This window comes from Culex pipiens, chromosome 2 (assembly GCF_016801865.2).
Source record: "Culex pipiens pallens isolate TS chromosome 2, TS_CPP_V2, whole genome shotgun sequence".
In the NCBI taxonomy this organism is placed as follows: domain Eukaryota; kingdom Metazoa; phylum Arthropoda; class Insecta; order Diptera; family Culicidae; genus Culex; species Culex pipiens.
The window spans coordinates 154,921,923-154,936,941 of record NC_068938.1 but is presented as its reverse complement, the minus strand read 5'-3'; the positions used below and the strand labels follow the sequence as shown (position 1 = coordinate 154,936,941).

Genomic DNA, 15,019 nt, shown 5'->3' with positions numbered 1-15,019 from the left:
GGCCGGAATCGCCTTCGCCGGGCAGCGGCGGCGGCTTGGGCTGCTTTCGTTTCCCCAGGTTGCTGGTGAACACACCGGGAGCACCAATAAATTAACTTTTCGCGAGAGCTAGAATTTGACGACGATGTTTACGCGTCGACGGTGACAGCTCCAGTTTTAAATTTAATTTTATTCTTTTATGTAACGTAAATGCTTTATGCTTGCTTTACCCAAATCCCACCCCTGCGCCATTTTGTTCTGGCATGCACTCAATCGGGCAACACCACTTTTTCAAAAGCTCTCGCAGAAGCTTCCCCGAACCGGTTCGTCCAACGTCTTTTAACGTCGCGCTCTGCACATTTTTACCTGAAGGCAGTGAATTTTTTAAACGGTCGCCCAAAAAGTGAAATAATTTCGTAAAATCTTGCTGCAAATGTGATTTGCTTTGGGTGGAATCGACGCCGCGTAGTTTAGACCCCCGGGGGACAGTAGAATTGGAAGAAAGTTACGTGTTTTTGGGGCGGGTAGAGGAAGAGTGCTGTTTGGTGAAAAGTTGTCTGAATCTGGATGGATGCGTCCATTGTCGTGATGGAATCGTTGGAGGAAGTTGAGTGAGTGTTGTGGTGAAATCTTTGGGTTACTGCGATTAAAGGGAATCGCCGATTCCTGGAAGTGGCGTCGCGCGATTTGTTTATTTATGTTGAGATGTTTTGGTTTGCAGGCAAAATGTTATCGAGCAGGCGCACACAATCATGGTCGGTTCGGTGCGCCGGATGCGCGACCTTTGGGTGGAGATCTTCGACGAGCAGATCTGCCAGGACCACATGAGCCGGCTGCCGGAGCACATTCAAACGTTTTTCGACGAGGTGTACGAGGAGAGTGAGAATCGCAAAACGAAGATCCTGCAGACGATCGACGGGCTGCGGCGGGAGGCGGCCAATTTGAGGCGGCTGCTGAAAGAAGATACGGTTGATGGGGTGGACGAGCAGCCGGGGATGCCGCTGCACCTGGTGCAGATAACGCTGGATCGTAGTTTGGAGAAGATGCGCGAGAAGCTCAAACATCGCCACGAGCTGATTGAGGAGTACCTGTTTGAGCAGGAAACGCTGTGTGAAGGTATTTTTTGTTTGCGGATCTTTATTTTTATATCATTTAATATCATGACTCTTGCAGAACTCGGCGAAGACTTGCGCAACCTGCCGAAGGACCCACTGCCCTCGGAGGCCACCATGTGCGAGTTCCGCACGTACCTGGACAATTTGCGCGCGGAGAAGCTGCAGCGGTTCGACGACATAGCGACGATGCGCCGCGACATAAAGATCATGATGAACCACCTGGGGATCGTTCCGCAGACGGAGCGCGAGCAGGACCTGACCGAGGCGTTGAACTTTCCCCCGACGCGGGTGAATTTGCACGATCTGCGCTGTCTGCACGAGCAGGTCGGAGCGTGGTACGACGACCTGAAGGAGAACATTGACCGGGCGAGGGCAAAGCTGGCCAACTTGTGGAACGTGTTGGCGGTCAGTCCGTCGCACGTCAAGCGGTACGAGAAGTACAACGAGTACACTCAGGCGACCTACGACAAACTGTTTGCGGAGTTGGACCGGTGCGAAACGCTGCGTCGGGAGAACATTCAGAACTTTATCGAACAGACCCGGGTGGAGATCGTGCAATGGTGGGACAAGTGCCTAAAGTCGAACGAAGAGCGGTCCCGTTTTTCCACCTTTAAGAGCGAAGTTTACAACGAGGACTTGCTGACGCTGCACGAGATGGAGCTGAACGACTTGAAGGACTTTTACCGGACAAATGAGACGATTTTCGCGCTGGTTGAGCAGCGAAGAGAAATGTGGGACAAGATGATCCTGCTGGAGCAGAAGTCAAGCGACCCGTCCCGCTACAACAATCGCGGAGGAAAGTTGCTCGAGGAGGAGAAGGAACGCAAACGTATAAGTATTCAGCTGCCCAAGATCGAGACGCGACTGCTGGAGGCCTGCAAGCGGTACGAGGAGGAAAACAAGCGCAAGTTCACCGTGTTTGGCGAATCCATCGAAGAAATCATCCAGGAGCAGTGGAAAAAGCGCGAAGAGGGCAAGCTGATGGTTTCGAGCGCCCGCAAGAAGGCGAACATGGCCACTCCAACGGCGGCGAATCGAACTGCGGCACTCACGCGAACTCCGCGCACCGCCGAAACCATGCTCAAACACACCAGTATTGCGAGCCGCACCAAGCTAACGGTCGCGGCCAGCGAAAGCATGAAGCACTCCGCCAGCAAGCAGCTCTCGACGGCCGGCTTGAAGCGCAAAATGCCCTCACCCAAGGCCGGCGTGGTCAAGCGATCGCTGCTCAAAGACCTCAACAGTCCGCGGGCGTTCGCCAAGCCAAACGCCCCACCATCCGCCAGCAAGAACCGACTCATGCCGCCGAAATCCCCCGCCGGAAAGATCCCCACCATCAAGGTGTACGACACCAAGAACGGAACCAAGCGGGTAAGAATGCTCTTGCAAGTCCGATGACTTTGACTCTAATCTCTAACGTTTGCTCTTACAGCGCTCGCGGCGAAAGTCACAAAACAAACACCGTCGAAGCACCTCCAGACCCGTCCCGGAAATCCACGTCACGTCCAGCTCAAACTCCACGATCCAATCGGAATCAGTGTCCTACGAGCACTTTGAGGTAAGTTTCTTCACCCAACAATCTCCCCAAATCCATCCTAAAACTCAACCTCCCCCTTCGCAGAACTTCTTCGAGCAAAACACCCCGAACCGGTCCTCCCTCATGCCACCCGGTAGAGCTGCGGCGGCAGCTGCCGCAGCCATGGACGCACCCGGTCCATCGTCCCGGCGGATAACGTCCCGACGGAACGCCACCGCCAACAACAACAACCTGCACACGCTGATCAAAACCCCGTCCAAGGTGACGCTGCGCAATCCGGTGGCCTCGTCGACGATGCTCGCCACCACGATGCGGTCGCCGTCGGCCGTCGGCAATCTGACCGCCAGCGGCAAGAAGCTCATGGCGGCGTCCAAGAACTGCCCGATCATCTTCTAGGGGGGCGCAGAACTCACTTTTGTCTCGTTTAACGATCGGATTTTTTTTTTCTTCTAGAGAATCGGCAATATTTTGACCCCTTTTTTGTTGGCATTGTTTTTTTTTTTGTATCCTTTTAAGCTTTTTGTTGCGGATAAGCTCATCTCAAGGCAGGGCAGTAGAACCGCGCAAACCTTTTTCTGTTCTTTTCAATTATTTGTATTTTCGTTTATTTTTAAATAAAGTCGATCGAACCTTCCACCATCAATTCATACGAACACAGAGATATCAAACACGCTTATTTTTAGCAAAATTTTTGCGCGTCTCGTCGATACAAAACGTAAGCTCTCTCTCCCATTAGTTATTGATAAGCAACACTCACAAACATGCATTTAGTGATAAGATTGTTTCAAGATGTTTTAATAAAGAAAATAAAAATAACGCATTTCTTCCAGCTTGCAGAGTTGCTGTTTCGCGAAATAAAGAAAACTCTGCGCCTTTTGTACAAAGTCTGAGCAGTATGTTGGTTAAGTGCTATTAATAAATCGCAAAGTATAAATAAACAAATGTTTTTTACAGTTGTTATTAATTTCCGAAAAATTACAAAACTGGTTTCGCTGCTCTGATTTAATCTTTTCAGAAATTTGAGCAAATTATAATAAAAAAGTTGCTTTGTTTTAATCAGGATTTGAATTTAATTTGGAAAAGTCTTATGTGCAATGTTACACGAATTAGGTCCAATGTGCTAAGTCCTATGTGTAAAATTTGTCCTATGTAACGTGTCCTATGTGCACTCACAGGTCGTATGAAACAAATTGCTTCAGAAATCAGTTTAAACTAGACTTTTGATAATTCCCGTTAAGTACACATAAAACGCATCGATTTAGGTCCATTTTGGCGTTTTTAGAATTCAAAAATACTCAAACGTGTTTAAATGGGATTTAAAAATGTTACACAAAACTTCAACATGAAATTTCTCAGAATGAGGATTTTGCACATAGGACCTTTTGAAAATTTACTCTAGAAATAAAGATATTTCTCGAATCTAAATAAAATGCTCAAATCATTGCTCACAGCTACACTTACAGTTAATAAAGTTGGCTTCCCAACCACGGACGTAAACGTCAAGTGCCTGTATGTAGAAGGGGAAATATACCTTTTCTAATCAACACCTATCTTCGTCATATGGAGAGTTTGATGCTCGATTAAAGCTTCAAAACTACTATTTAGGCCGAGATTTAGGCTATAAACTCACCAGCAACAGCACCGCCTCGAGTAAGCACGCAAATTTATGCCATTTATTGGACAAAAAGATCAAATTTAATGCAAATTAATGCACTTTTGATCATAATTTCTATTTTGCGAGACCATTTCTCATCATTTTGGTGGCACACACACATCCACACGCAAGATGAGAGATTAACTGCTTAACGAAAGTCGCCATCAATATCTTTTCACTTGCGCTAACGATTTCAAAGCGCCGTACACGGCCGAAAAAGGCCAATAGAAAAGAAACAAATTGATTCCAGAAAAAATACAACTATGTAACTGAAGATTGTTTACCGCGTACCCGAACATTAAAGCAAGACGAAATTTGAACTGAACTTCAAAAGAACAAAAAACAGAAAAGGTTGTACACGGCATCCGAATACCATACAATGAAGAACTTGTAGAAATACTGCGAGAAGCCTAAAGGGTCACGCTTTGTTAATCTTTTGCAAAACGTGGTTTGAGTTTACCTCATTTTTGTGGCTCGATCGTGTGCTTCTCCCAAAACGCAACATCGTCGATTAGAGAAAAGTCTATTTAAATCTTTTCAAACCATTTTTAATAAGATAAGATTTCATTCAGTTTAAGTGCTGGTAGCTGCTGGTGGCCGTGGCGAGATTAAATCCCATCTCAAAGAGATACTGGAGCTTTAAAACCTTTGCTCGGATTCGCTTGCTATGTTGGCGCTTGAACAAGTTGCGAACATTGGTTAATTCTAAAAAAATAAAATTCGCAGAAAACAAGAACCACGAAAGAAAAACTACCCTGACTGACTAAGTGTCATGTGAAAAGGTTTAAAGCAGGCCATTGGATATTTCTTAATTTTGCAACAGTAACTGTTGTACTCACTAACCAGTGGAGTGCCGGAATCTTGCCAAGTGATTCAAATAGCGTGAGTCGGAACATGTTTATAATGTGATTTAATGTGGCAGTTGGTGTTTACGTCCGTGATTAGGAAGCCAGCTAAATTTACTTGAAAGCTATATAAGTCCTCGAAATCCAACCTTCGCATTATTATTTATCTACTAGAAAACTGAATGCCTTTGTGGATGAGTGCAAAGATTTTGCTATTATTTACATTCGAGAAATAATCGATATATTTTATTCAACCTTATAGTCAGCGTAAGTTTAAAATCTCAAGTGAAAACAATTCCTCTCGAAAAAATCCCAGAAGTGACCACTTTGTTGATTTCTTTCTGGCGTCAACGACGTCTTGCGTCTGACCAGCAAGATGAAGCCAGTATACTGCTATAGCATTTCATTCGTATTTAATTTGTACTTTTCATTTTAAGAAAAACATCTCAAACCTATCAAAGTCACCCCGGCAATGAGAAACTTTTATATTAAAAATCCATCCCTATAGGTAAGTATCTGATGATTTCTGTTCATGGAATTTTGAACAAGGAAATGAAATGAATACCACTTTTCAAAACATTACTCATCAAACTTTCAAGCAAACAAGATGAAGACATTAGTTAAGAAAAGAACAACTTAAACGTTGGAGAATTACGGAAAAAAAGTTCAGAAGGAACTGGTAAGTCGTCGGGCAGAAGGACGACCTCCTACGCCGCCAGGACCTCCTCCTAGCTTTGCCGGACGTTCTGGGCCGATGAGACCCGATCCCTCCGCAGCAGCGCAGAGACCACCTTCTAGAGTCGTTCCATCGTTTTTCTCGTACTATTCTTTTGGTAAGTCTGACAAAAAAAGTTTCCTTATTTACAAAAGGATTATTTTTTATAATCTTCTAGGACCATTGTATTATTAGTATTGTTCAGTGGCAAAAACACGCTTCTCAATCGTGTAAGGGTCATTCCACCTGAAGTGTGCAAGAAAAAATGCAAATTTGAAAATTACCATCTCCGATTCTGCTCAAATTTGGCAGAGCTGTTGAGACTATCAAAACATGCAAAAATCCCGAATTTCATCAAAATCGGACCACCCCCTCCATTTTTGTACCCTCCCAAAAAATCGACTTTTTGGCGATTTTTGAGCGAAACCCCTATCTTCAAACGACGATAACTCAGGAACCACAAATCTTAGAGGGTCGGTCTTAGACTCAATTTTGAAGGAAATTGGACGTAGAATCCATTTCCGTGATCAAAATTTAGATTAAAATATGTTTTCTACCTGTATTGCGCAATTGAAAACTTTAAATGGCCGTATCTCAAAACAGCCCTATTTATTTTTTGAATTTGATCTCACCATCGTATTCCCCGTCCGATTTTACATAAGAATCACTTATCGACAGAAAGGAATATGTTTCGTTCCAGAGATATCGAATTTTAAAGTTTTTAGTTTTTGAGATTACCTACATTAGCTTAATTCGCCACATATGCTAGAAGCACTCAGAAGCGCTGTTCAATAACTGCTACCTGGTTATTTATTGAATTAAGATTTCATCCCAAATAATCATTAGCAAATAAGGCAAAAATGTAATGTACACCACTGTAGGAAACTGCTGTATACGGTGAATTTGTGTGCTAGCCCACAGTACAAAGCAAGAACGACACGCAATACAGGGCAGAATGGAATTCCCGCAGAGCTAGCAGGAAATTGTAATTGATCTTGTAACTTAAGAAAAAGTGTACGATACATTATCGTGTTAAAAATTATGAATTAATATGAACCAAACTCTCGTGAAGCATGATTAAGGAGGAGGATTTCTGGAAAGTATAAAACTGGAAAAAGGTAAGAAAATCACAACGATTAATCTGATTTATTATCTAGTTGTGTTATTATTCAGTTGTGTTCATTTTGACACCGTCCGAACAATAATCTTTTTTTTGTTTGCCAATCATTTAGAAATCTTGGAAGACGATACAGCTGCTATCCACATTAGGGTGGGTACGTTTTTCAAAAAGTTCTCAGATTCAGTTTTAGTATGGTTCCCCTTGTAGGGCATGCCCGTAGGGACTTTCATGCCAAATATCAGCTCATTTGGTTGTAAACTGGCTGCGCGCATTAGGGTTAATGTTTACATGGGAATTACTATGGGAAATTGGAACTTTTTGTTCAAACGCTCCTACAGGTCTGGGAAAATCACGCGCCAACTTCTGGTGTGGTCAGGCCTGTGGGGAATAGTCTGGAGAACACTTTTCCCGAAGAGAGCATATGGATTCGTTGTCCCTAGACCTGGTGCATCGGCAAACAATCCGATGTCTCCAGAATCAACGGTTTTCCCTCAAAAAGCATAAAATTTTCCTTAGCATGCTATGAAAGCTTGATGAACACCGCGACGCCATACGTCAGACAGCTACCACGTGGGTGAGAAACGGCTGGAATATTCAATTGCAAACCTTCTTTTAACTAGAAAATGATCATTCCGAGCAATCCTGATATTATTTAGTCGAATTCAGAATCTTTGCATAGCAAATTTGTATTTTTTGCAAATATTTCAACCACGTGGTAGCTGTCTGACATAGGGCGTCGCGATGTTCATCAAGCTTTCATAGCATGCTAAGGAAAATTTGATGCTTTTTGAGTGAAAACCGTTGATTCCGGAGACATCGGATTGTTTGCCGATGCGCCAGGTCTAGGGACAACGAATCCATATGCTCTCTTCGGGAAAAGTGTTCTCCAGACCATTCCCCATAAGCCAGACCATACCAGAAGTTGGCGCGTGATTTTCCCAGACCTGTAGAAGCGTTTAAACAAAAAGTTCCAATTTCCCATAGTAATTCCCATGTAATCTTTAACCCTGATGCGCGCAGCCAGTTTACAACCAAATGAGCTGATATTTGGCATGAAAGTCCCTATGGGCATGCCCTAGAAGGGGAACCATACTAAAACTGAATCTGAGAACTTTTTGAAAAACGTACATGGCAAAAGCTCTAGAACCCATGAGAATTATTTCATCTACTACAGCCAGCTCTACATTTGTTCTCGTTTCAAATAAAAGAAGAAATAAAAGAAATAATTTGAGAAAGTGGGAAGAAATGAAAATAATAGAATAATGATAAATTTTCGAAAATTGTACTGTAAAAACTCTGTAGCATTTGCAAATAAATATAAAAAGTTCAAATTTTACTTATTATGGTTCAATGACACTGAGATCAGGAAAAATAGTGCATTAAATATTACCCAATAAATATTCCTTAAACAAAAAATAGATTGTTCAAGGTATTGATTATCTCAAAATCGTATAAAATTGAAAAAATAATTCATCTTACAGAACACCAGGTAGTTATTATTGATCAGCACGACTGAGTGCTTCTAGCAGATGCGGCGAGTGTAGATATTATAATTATAGGTAATTTCAAATACTTAAAACTTTAAAATTCGATATCTCTGGAACGAAAAATATTCCTTTCTGTCGATAAGTAATTCTTATGTAAAATCGGACGGGGAATACGATGGTGAGGTCAAATTTAAAAAATAAATAGGGCTGTTTTGAGATACGGCCATTTAAAGTTTTCAATTGCGCAATACAGGTAGACAACATATTGTCCGTTTCTCTCAAAGGTACACGCCGCGCGGCATTTCAGAATGTGCCGCAGACACTGTTGCCAGCGATTTTCTGCACGTTTGGTGCAATAAAAAGCATACCCGGCAACAATGCCATGCCATTCAAAGAAGAAGATCAACAAAAACAAAACGCGTAGTATGGGATTTGACAGCGCGCATTGGCCGAAAGTGCGGCGCGTCGTTTCGAGTCTGGTATGCCGCGTGTCTTTTTCGGGAAAACGCGCAATATTTTAATCTAAATTTTGATCACGGAAATGGATTCTACGTCCAATTTCCTTCAAAATTGAGTCTAAGACCGACCCTCTAAGATTTGTGGTTCCTGAGTCTTTTGAAGATAGGGGTTTCGCTCAAAAATCGCCAAAAAGTCGATTTTTTGGGAGGGTACAAAAATGGAGGGGGTGGTCCGATTTGGATGAAATTCGGGATTTTTGCATGTTTTGATATTCTCAACAGCTCTGCCAAATTTGAGCAGAATCGGAGATGGTAATTTTCAAATGGTGTTCCGCTTCAGGTGGAATGACCCGTAAGTCATGTTTCTAAACAAAACAGAGAACTAGGAATATAGAGCCGTATATGGTGGCAAATGCTTCCTTTTTTGCCACAAGTGACATCATTCCGGGTACCTCGAAGCAAAACATTACGATTATTCTCCGGTTCTAATTCTAGCCATTTTGTTTTACAAAAAATTTTCTAGCAGTTCTCCTGTAACGAATCGTGTACTAAAGAGAGATTAGATGAAGGTCTAACTGCTCTTTTTTTAATGCAAGTTTAATCCGTCATTCCATTTATTAAAAAAAAATAACAAGCTTTTTCGTCGACATCCGAAGTCAACGCTATAAAAAAGATGTTTCTTAGCGAATTTTAACACGACTGAAATAAACTGAAATAATCGCAAAACTAGCATCTGTTCAAATTTTAGGGTTCCGAATTCGCTTCTCTTTTTACTCTCTTGAGACCAGTGCAAAATCAACTGTGCAGTCATGAACACTGGAAATATGCTTCTATAATTAATGTGTTATAACCTCGGTTATAACTTATCCCAGAAGAAACAGTTGTGTTTTGTTCAGATAATAAACTTGTTTCCAGGTTTTCAAACAATTTAAAAATACAAATTAGACATGGTGTTCTGGACGAAATGTCGGATGTTTTGGGTGACTACGATTTTGTTACGACTGTTGTAGAAATTACCTTTATTAATCATTTCTAAATTATTTCGAGCATAAAATTTTTTTCCTACAATAAATTAACAAGCAAATCCCAACCCACGCTTAGCGACTTCCCTGAAACATGTACTGCTTGTAGTATTTAAGCTCCTTGATGCTCTCCTCAATGTCCTCCAACGCTCGATGCGCCAGCTTCTTGGGCGGCGCATGGCTAAAGATCGACCCGTTCCAGCGCTTGCACACCTCCTTGATCGTACTGACGTCCACTATCCGGTAGTGCAGGTAGTCGTTCAACCGGGGCATGTACCGGTTCAGAAACATCCGATCCATATAGATCGAATTTCCCGCCAGCGGGCACGCCTTCTCCGGGCAGTGTCGTTTGACGAAATCCAACACTTGCTGCTCGGCCTCCGCCAGGGTCACCTTTGAATCTGCGACCGCCTGGGTGAGCCCGGTTTTGGCGTGATTCACCTTGCACCACTCGTTCATCGCTTCCATGATCTGGGCTGGTTCGTGAATGACGATGTCCGGGCCACGCTCCAGTACGTCCAGGTTTTTGTTCGTTACGATGCAGGCGATCTCGATGATGCGGTCCGTTTCCACGTTGAGGCCCGTCATCTCGAGGTCGATCCAAACCAAGTTGTGCTGGGAGGGCGGTTTCGGGGGTGGTGACGCGGTGGACATTTTGATTCGGTGGGCAACTGAAATGGGGGAGGAGAGATTGAGTTTATTTGGTGGCTTGTTTCAGAATTTCTTCAGTAACAGCCAGGAAGGTTGAGCCAACACCTACTTATTCTGGTCTGGAAGCCCAGGATTTGTCTCAACGGAAGCCAGCCCATCCTCTAACGAACTCAACTAGGCTGGAAATTAGAGGACAAATCACAGGAAGCAAGCTTGTAATAATTATGGAAACATTCTTACCTTAAACTTTTAAAAGATTGACTAATTTTACTTTAAAAAACCTCTTCCAGAATTTTACCAAAAAATGCCGCAAAACTGAAGCCACCATGTGATAATACGCGACCGTCAGCACCAACCCCTTGCACTGACAGCGGTTTGTTATCAAACAGTACTGCCCCAGCGAGTTTCACCCCGCCTGGTCAACGTTCGTGCTCTATTCTAGTACCTCCCTCAACATTTTCAAATTTTCGAAGCAAACCTCAACCGTCTTGTCCCCCGCGCTCGCGTAAACGTCACTGTTTGACAGTTTCGAGATGCATCGTTTTTTTTTCCTCTTTCCATCAAAGCTGTGGTGCATTTTGTTTTCGTGCGTGCATTTTCGGTTGAGATTTTTACGGCTGGGTCTCACTTGAAAGCAGCCAAGCTTTGGAGGCAAATTTTCTTTGGGGGAGGTCGTTTGAGAAGTTTTACAGAGCAAGTCTTCCGTGACGATAGTCATTTTATGGTGTGAAGGTAGAAGTTTTGCTGAAGAATCTAGTGACGCTCGGTAGAGATATTTTTTTTTTGAAAATCAAAGTTTTCTGTTTACTTTTGTGCCAAACAAACAAAGTAAGCGTCTTCCGTGGAAGAGTAAACCAAACGAATCGGATTGTTTAGTTGAAGCGATTTCAACCGGAATAAATGAGCGAAACAATTGAAAGAAGAAGATTTTTAGCAGATTAAGGCCCCACAAAAGTCAATTTACAGAATTCAAGATGATGACCAGGAGAAAATCGATTCACGAATCCCTTGTGACACAACAAAATCAAAACAAGCAAAAAGAGGGACAGCCGGAAGTGGCGGACGGGAAGAAGACTCCCGGTCCAGGAAGTATGTTTTGTTGAACCATTTTGGTCTAGAGATTTTAATGAATTTAATTCGTAGAACAAATGCAACCCCGCAAGCGCATCAACCAGCGGCGAGTCTCGGAAGCTGCTCCGGGAACCCTTCAGAACGGCACTAATGGCCACCAAGCTCCCGTTAACGGGCTGGACGCCGACGACATCCCCAAGTTCAAGGGCTACCGCATCATCGAAATCGATCACTTCCTGCAGTGGTCCGCGTACTCGCAGTTTATGCACTCCAAGCACTGCCCCGGCGGATTGCTGAAACCGTACCAGGAGTACGTGAGCGGCTGCTACTCCACGTTCGCCATGAAGTGCAGCAAGTGTTCGGCCATCATCACGCGCTCCTCGGAGAACTACATCCACCACAACAAGCTAATGAACCGACTCGTCAAGGGCTCCGTCCAAATGGGCAAGGACTACGACGAAATGTCCAACTTTATGGAATCGCTCGAGGTCCCGTTCGTCACCAAGGACGAGTTCAGCTCAATCAAGTCCCAGATGCAGCTCAACTCCTCCCTGGACGATCAGTCCTCGCTGCAGAAGGCCGTCGAAGAGCTGGAGCGCGCGTCTATAGCGTCGAAGCGAAAGCGGCACGGCAGCTGCAAGTACCACTACGAAGTGCTGAAGGTCTACCTGAACAAAAAGATGCGCAAAATCGAGGAGAACCTGCAGCTCTCGGTGAACGACTCGGTGGCGCTGGCCGTCAACGCACACCTCAAAAACGTCTCCCACGTCCAGCTTGCGTGAGTTCTCTTCAAATCACAAAACTTCTCAAAAATCAACTGGATTTCACAATTTCAGCCCAACCAGTCCAAACAACGCCACGGCCGGCACGAGCGGCGCGTCCTCCCTCGCCGCCAGCCAAAGCAATCGCTTCGGGGCGGGCTTCTCCAATGGACCTCCCGCGACCACCAGCTCCTCGGGGAATCTCTTCATACAGCAGCCGTAATCTTTTACCCAGTCGAAACGCATATTTTTCTACACGATCTCCACAAAACAGTTCGATTAAGCATTTTTTGTACATATCGTCGAGATCTATTTTAAGCAAGTCGTAGCGAGTTTGAGAAGTTGTGCCACACAAATTATCGTTCAGCAAAACCAGCCAGTATTCCTAACCTAGAATATCGTATACTTCCTCAGGATTTGCTTCCCAAATATGATTAAATGTTAGACCGGACGCGTCGTTTTCAGATGAGAATTTAGGTTTAGAGACGTGTCCCGACTTTGCATAGTGAACGATGTCGTTGCATTTGTATTTTTTTTGCTTCTTTTTTTTTTAGAATGCGCGCGCGAGATTTCCTAGGATTAGCGCTTTGATGTTGTGTACAAACCACGATCGGAAGAGAGTTATTCAATAAAATATTGTGACAAAAAGCGAATATCAAGTTCGTAGAATCAAGTTTTATTAATCGTTCAACTCTGCCTCAAATAAATAGTAAATCTTCAATTTTTATGTACGACTCTTAGATCATGCTGCTTTAGAAGCCACTCCTCTCCCATCATCGCTTCGATTGCCTCGCTCACAGGAAGGTCAGCCCAGCGGCCAGCACGCCCGAAACCAGCAGCATCGTGTACCCGGTCGTGTACACCTCCTTGATGGACAGGAACTTGCCCAGATCCCAGAACAGATGGCGCACGCCGTTCACCGTGTGGTACGAGAACGGATAGGCCATCGTAAACTTGAGGGCCATCAGCGTCGGCGCGCTCAGTCCCTCCAGCATCGTCAGATAGTGGGTGGCGTCGTGGGGCATGGCCAGCGCACCCAGCCCCAGGGCGGTCGCGTAACCGGCCAGCGCCATTCCGGTCATACGGTGCGTAATCGAAAGGACCGCCGTCAGCTGGAACGAGTAAATGGTCAAGTGGGGCGACTGAGGCCGCTGGAGGCGCGCATTCCGGTCGTCGTGTGATTCCCCCGGGCGGTTATCGGCCTGGACCGTCTTCAGCACCACCGTGCGGGCGGCCAACATCGGCGAGGCGACATTCTGGCTCTGCAGCAGGGCCCGACGGCAAGCGGATCTGCGCGTTAACGAGTTCATAACAAATAAATTACATAATGAAATGTTCCAAAAATATTCCCCACCAAATTAAACCGCTCCAGCGCCCACTAAACCCCACAACAATTACCTCAAAATCAGTCCAGCCATTGTTCGATCGCTTTGGGGTGGAAAATGGAACGAAATTCGAGTGTTATTTGCTGCAAAATTCGATTTTATTGTTATTTTTCGCCACTCACACACCACACGGATACGTTTGCTCGCACAAAACGAAAACTCGAGCCGCGGAGTGACAGATCGATCGGGGTTTTTGCAAAAAATTGGCATTTCGAAGCAAATTCTAAGCACACTGGTTCGGGAAGTACTAGATTAGAATCTGGTAAAATATCAAGCAAAATAATGTAAATAGGCCAAAACCGAAGATTTAATACCCTATCCAGGTTTTTAAGTGAAAATGGCGTTCGAAATGGTGAAAGTCCGAAATGTCAAAAATCGCGCAGTAGCACCAACATTAGAAAAAAAATGTGGCTGTCATGCCATGCTACACTTTTTTCGTAATGTTGGTATCACCGCGTGATTTTGACATTTCGGGCGTTCAACATTCGAACGCCATTTTCGTTTAAAAACCTGGATTCGCACTACAGATTGTCAAGGTAAACAGATTTGTCGATGCAAAATAAATCGACACTGGCAACGTATGTTTTGCGCTTGCAACACTGCCAGTTTTGCTGGGCGGTTGGTGCAACCCTCTGGCACCACTGTAAATGGCTAGAACGTTTGACAGTCACCAAAACCTCGAAGAGCGTAGTATTAGTTGTTTATCGTGGGCTCTTCACTAATACGACTACGTGGGCTCTGTGAGTGTCGCAGTATTGGTGTTGTCTGTTTGTTTACACCAAATCTTCAAGAAACATCAGTTTTTGTGTGTGCAAATCTGTTACGAAAAATGGTGAGAACTGTTGCTTCCGATTGACCGGGAAGATTTGCCGGGTAGTAGTGGACCGGGGACTGGCCAATTCCCGCTGTTGATCCTTCCGAACAATTCGCTGCAATCTCCGGCAGGGAGTAACCGACCAAGTGCAGAAACATCCTGATTCCGGAGATTGTGGCGGAGTTGGTCTTTCCGAACATCCTTCGATAATCTTCTCCGAGGACTGGCCCACTCCCGCTGTCGACTCGCACAGGGAATCGAAGGAATCGCGTACTTGTGTAGAATCCGACCTTTTGTGGACTCACAAGAAGTTCATAGCGAAGTGGTCCGAACAAATAATTTGATTTGATTTAATTTGAACTTTGAACTTGCAAAAACCGTCTTCATCGCCACTTCGCGGGGCAT

General features: G+C 44.4%; 4 protein-coding genes across 5 annotated transcripts; 2 read left to right on the top strand and 2 right to left on the bottom strand.

The window, feature by feature from the left end:
• The first annotated feature begins 302 nt into the window (after window positions 1–302).
• Window positions 303–3,574, top strand: LOC120425279 (protein regulator of cytokinesis 1-like). The gene is made up of 5 exons (XM_039589730.2): window positions 303–590; window positions 701–1,095; window positions 1,153–2,465; window positions 2,527–2,652; window positions 2,716–3,574. Exons 1-5 carry the CDS (start codon window positions 547–549, stop codon window positions 3,025–3,027), a joined length of 2,190 nt encoding a protein of 729 aa, XP_039445664.1. The 5' UTR covers window positions 303–546; the 3' UTR covers window positions 3,028–3,574.
• A 6,348-nt stretch (window positions 3,575–9,922) lies between these two features.
• Window positions 9,923–10,946, bottom strand: LOC120425273 (oligoribonuclease, mitochondrial). 2 transcript variants are annotated; one of them, XM_039589721.2, is made up of 3 exons: window positions 10,824–10,946; window positions 10,693–10,762; window positions 9,923–10,603 (listed from the first exon to the last, which is right to left on the bottom strand). In XM_039589721.2, exons 2-3 carry the CDS (start codon window positions 10,739–10,741, stop codon window positions 10,008–10,010), a joined length of 645 nt encoding a protein of 214 aa, XP_039445655.1. In that variant the 5' UTR covers window positions 10,742–10,762; window positions 10,824–10,946; the 3' UTR covers window positions 9,923–10,007. The 2 variants fall into 2 exon arrangements, with proteins under 2 accessions (XP_039445655.1, XP_039445656.1); XM_039589722.2 differs by lacking the exon at window positions 10,693–10,762 and having other exon boundaries at window positions 10,824–10,944.
• Window positions 10,947–11,197: 251 nt separating this feature from the next.
• Window positions 11,198–13,279, top strand: LOC120425281 (uncharacterized). The gene is made up of 3 exons (XM_039589732.2): window positions 11,198–11,672; window positions 11,727–12,432; window positions 12,491–13,279. Exons 1-3 carry the CDS (start codon window positions 11,558–11,560, stop codon window positions 12,636–12,638), a joined length of 969 nt encoding a protein of 322 aa, XP_039445666.1. The 5' UTR covers window positions 11,198–11,557; the 3' UTR covers window positions 12,639–13,279.
• On the bottom strand, window positions 13,071–14,003 carry LOC120425282 (succinate dehydrogenase cytochrome b560 subunit, mitochondrial-like). The gene is made up of 3 exons (XM_039589733.2): window positions 13,923–14,003; window positions 13,814–13,843; window positions 13,071–13,705 (listed from the first exon to the last, which is right to left on the bottom strand). Exons 2-3 carry the CDS (start codon window positions 13,831–13,833, stop codon window positions 13,210–13,212), a joined length of 516 nt encoding a protein of 171 aa, XP_039445667.1. The 5' UTR covers window positions 13,834–13,843; window positions 13,923–14,003; the 3' UTR covers window positions 13,071–13,209.
• Window positions 14,004–15,019: the final 1,016 nt, after the last annotated feature.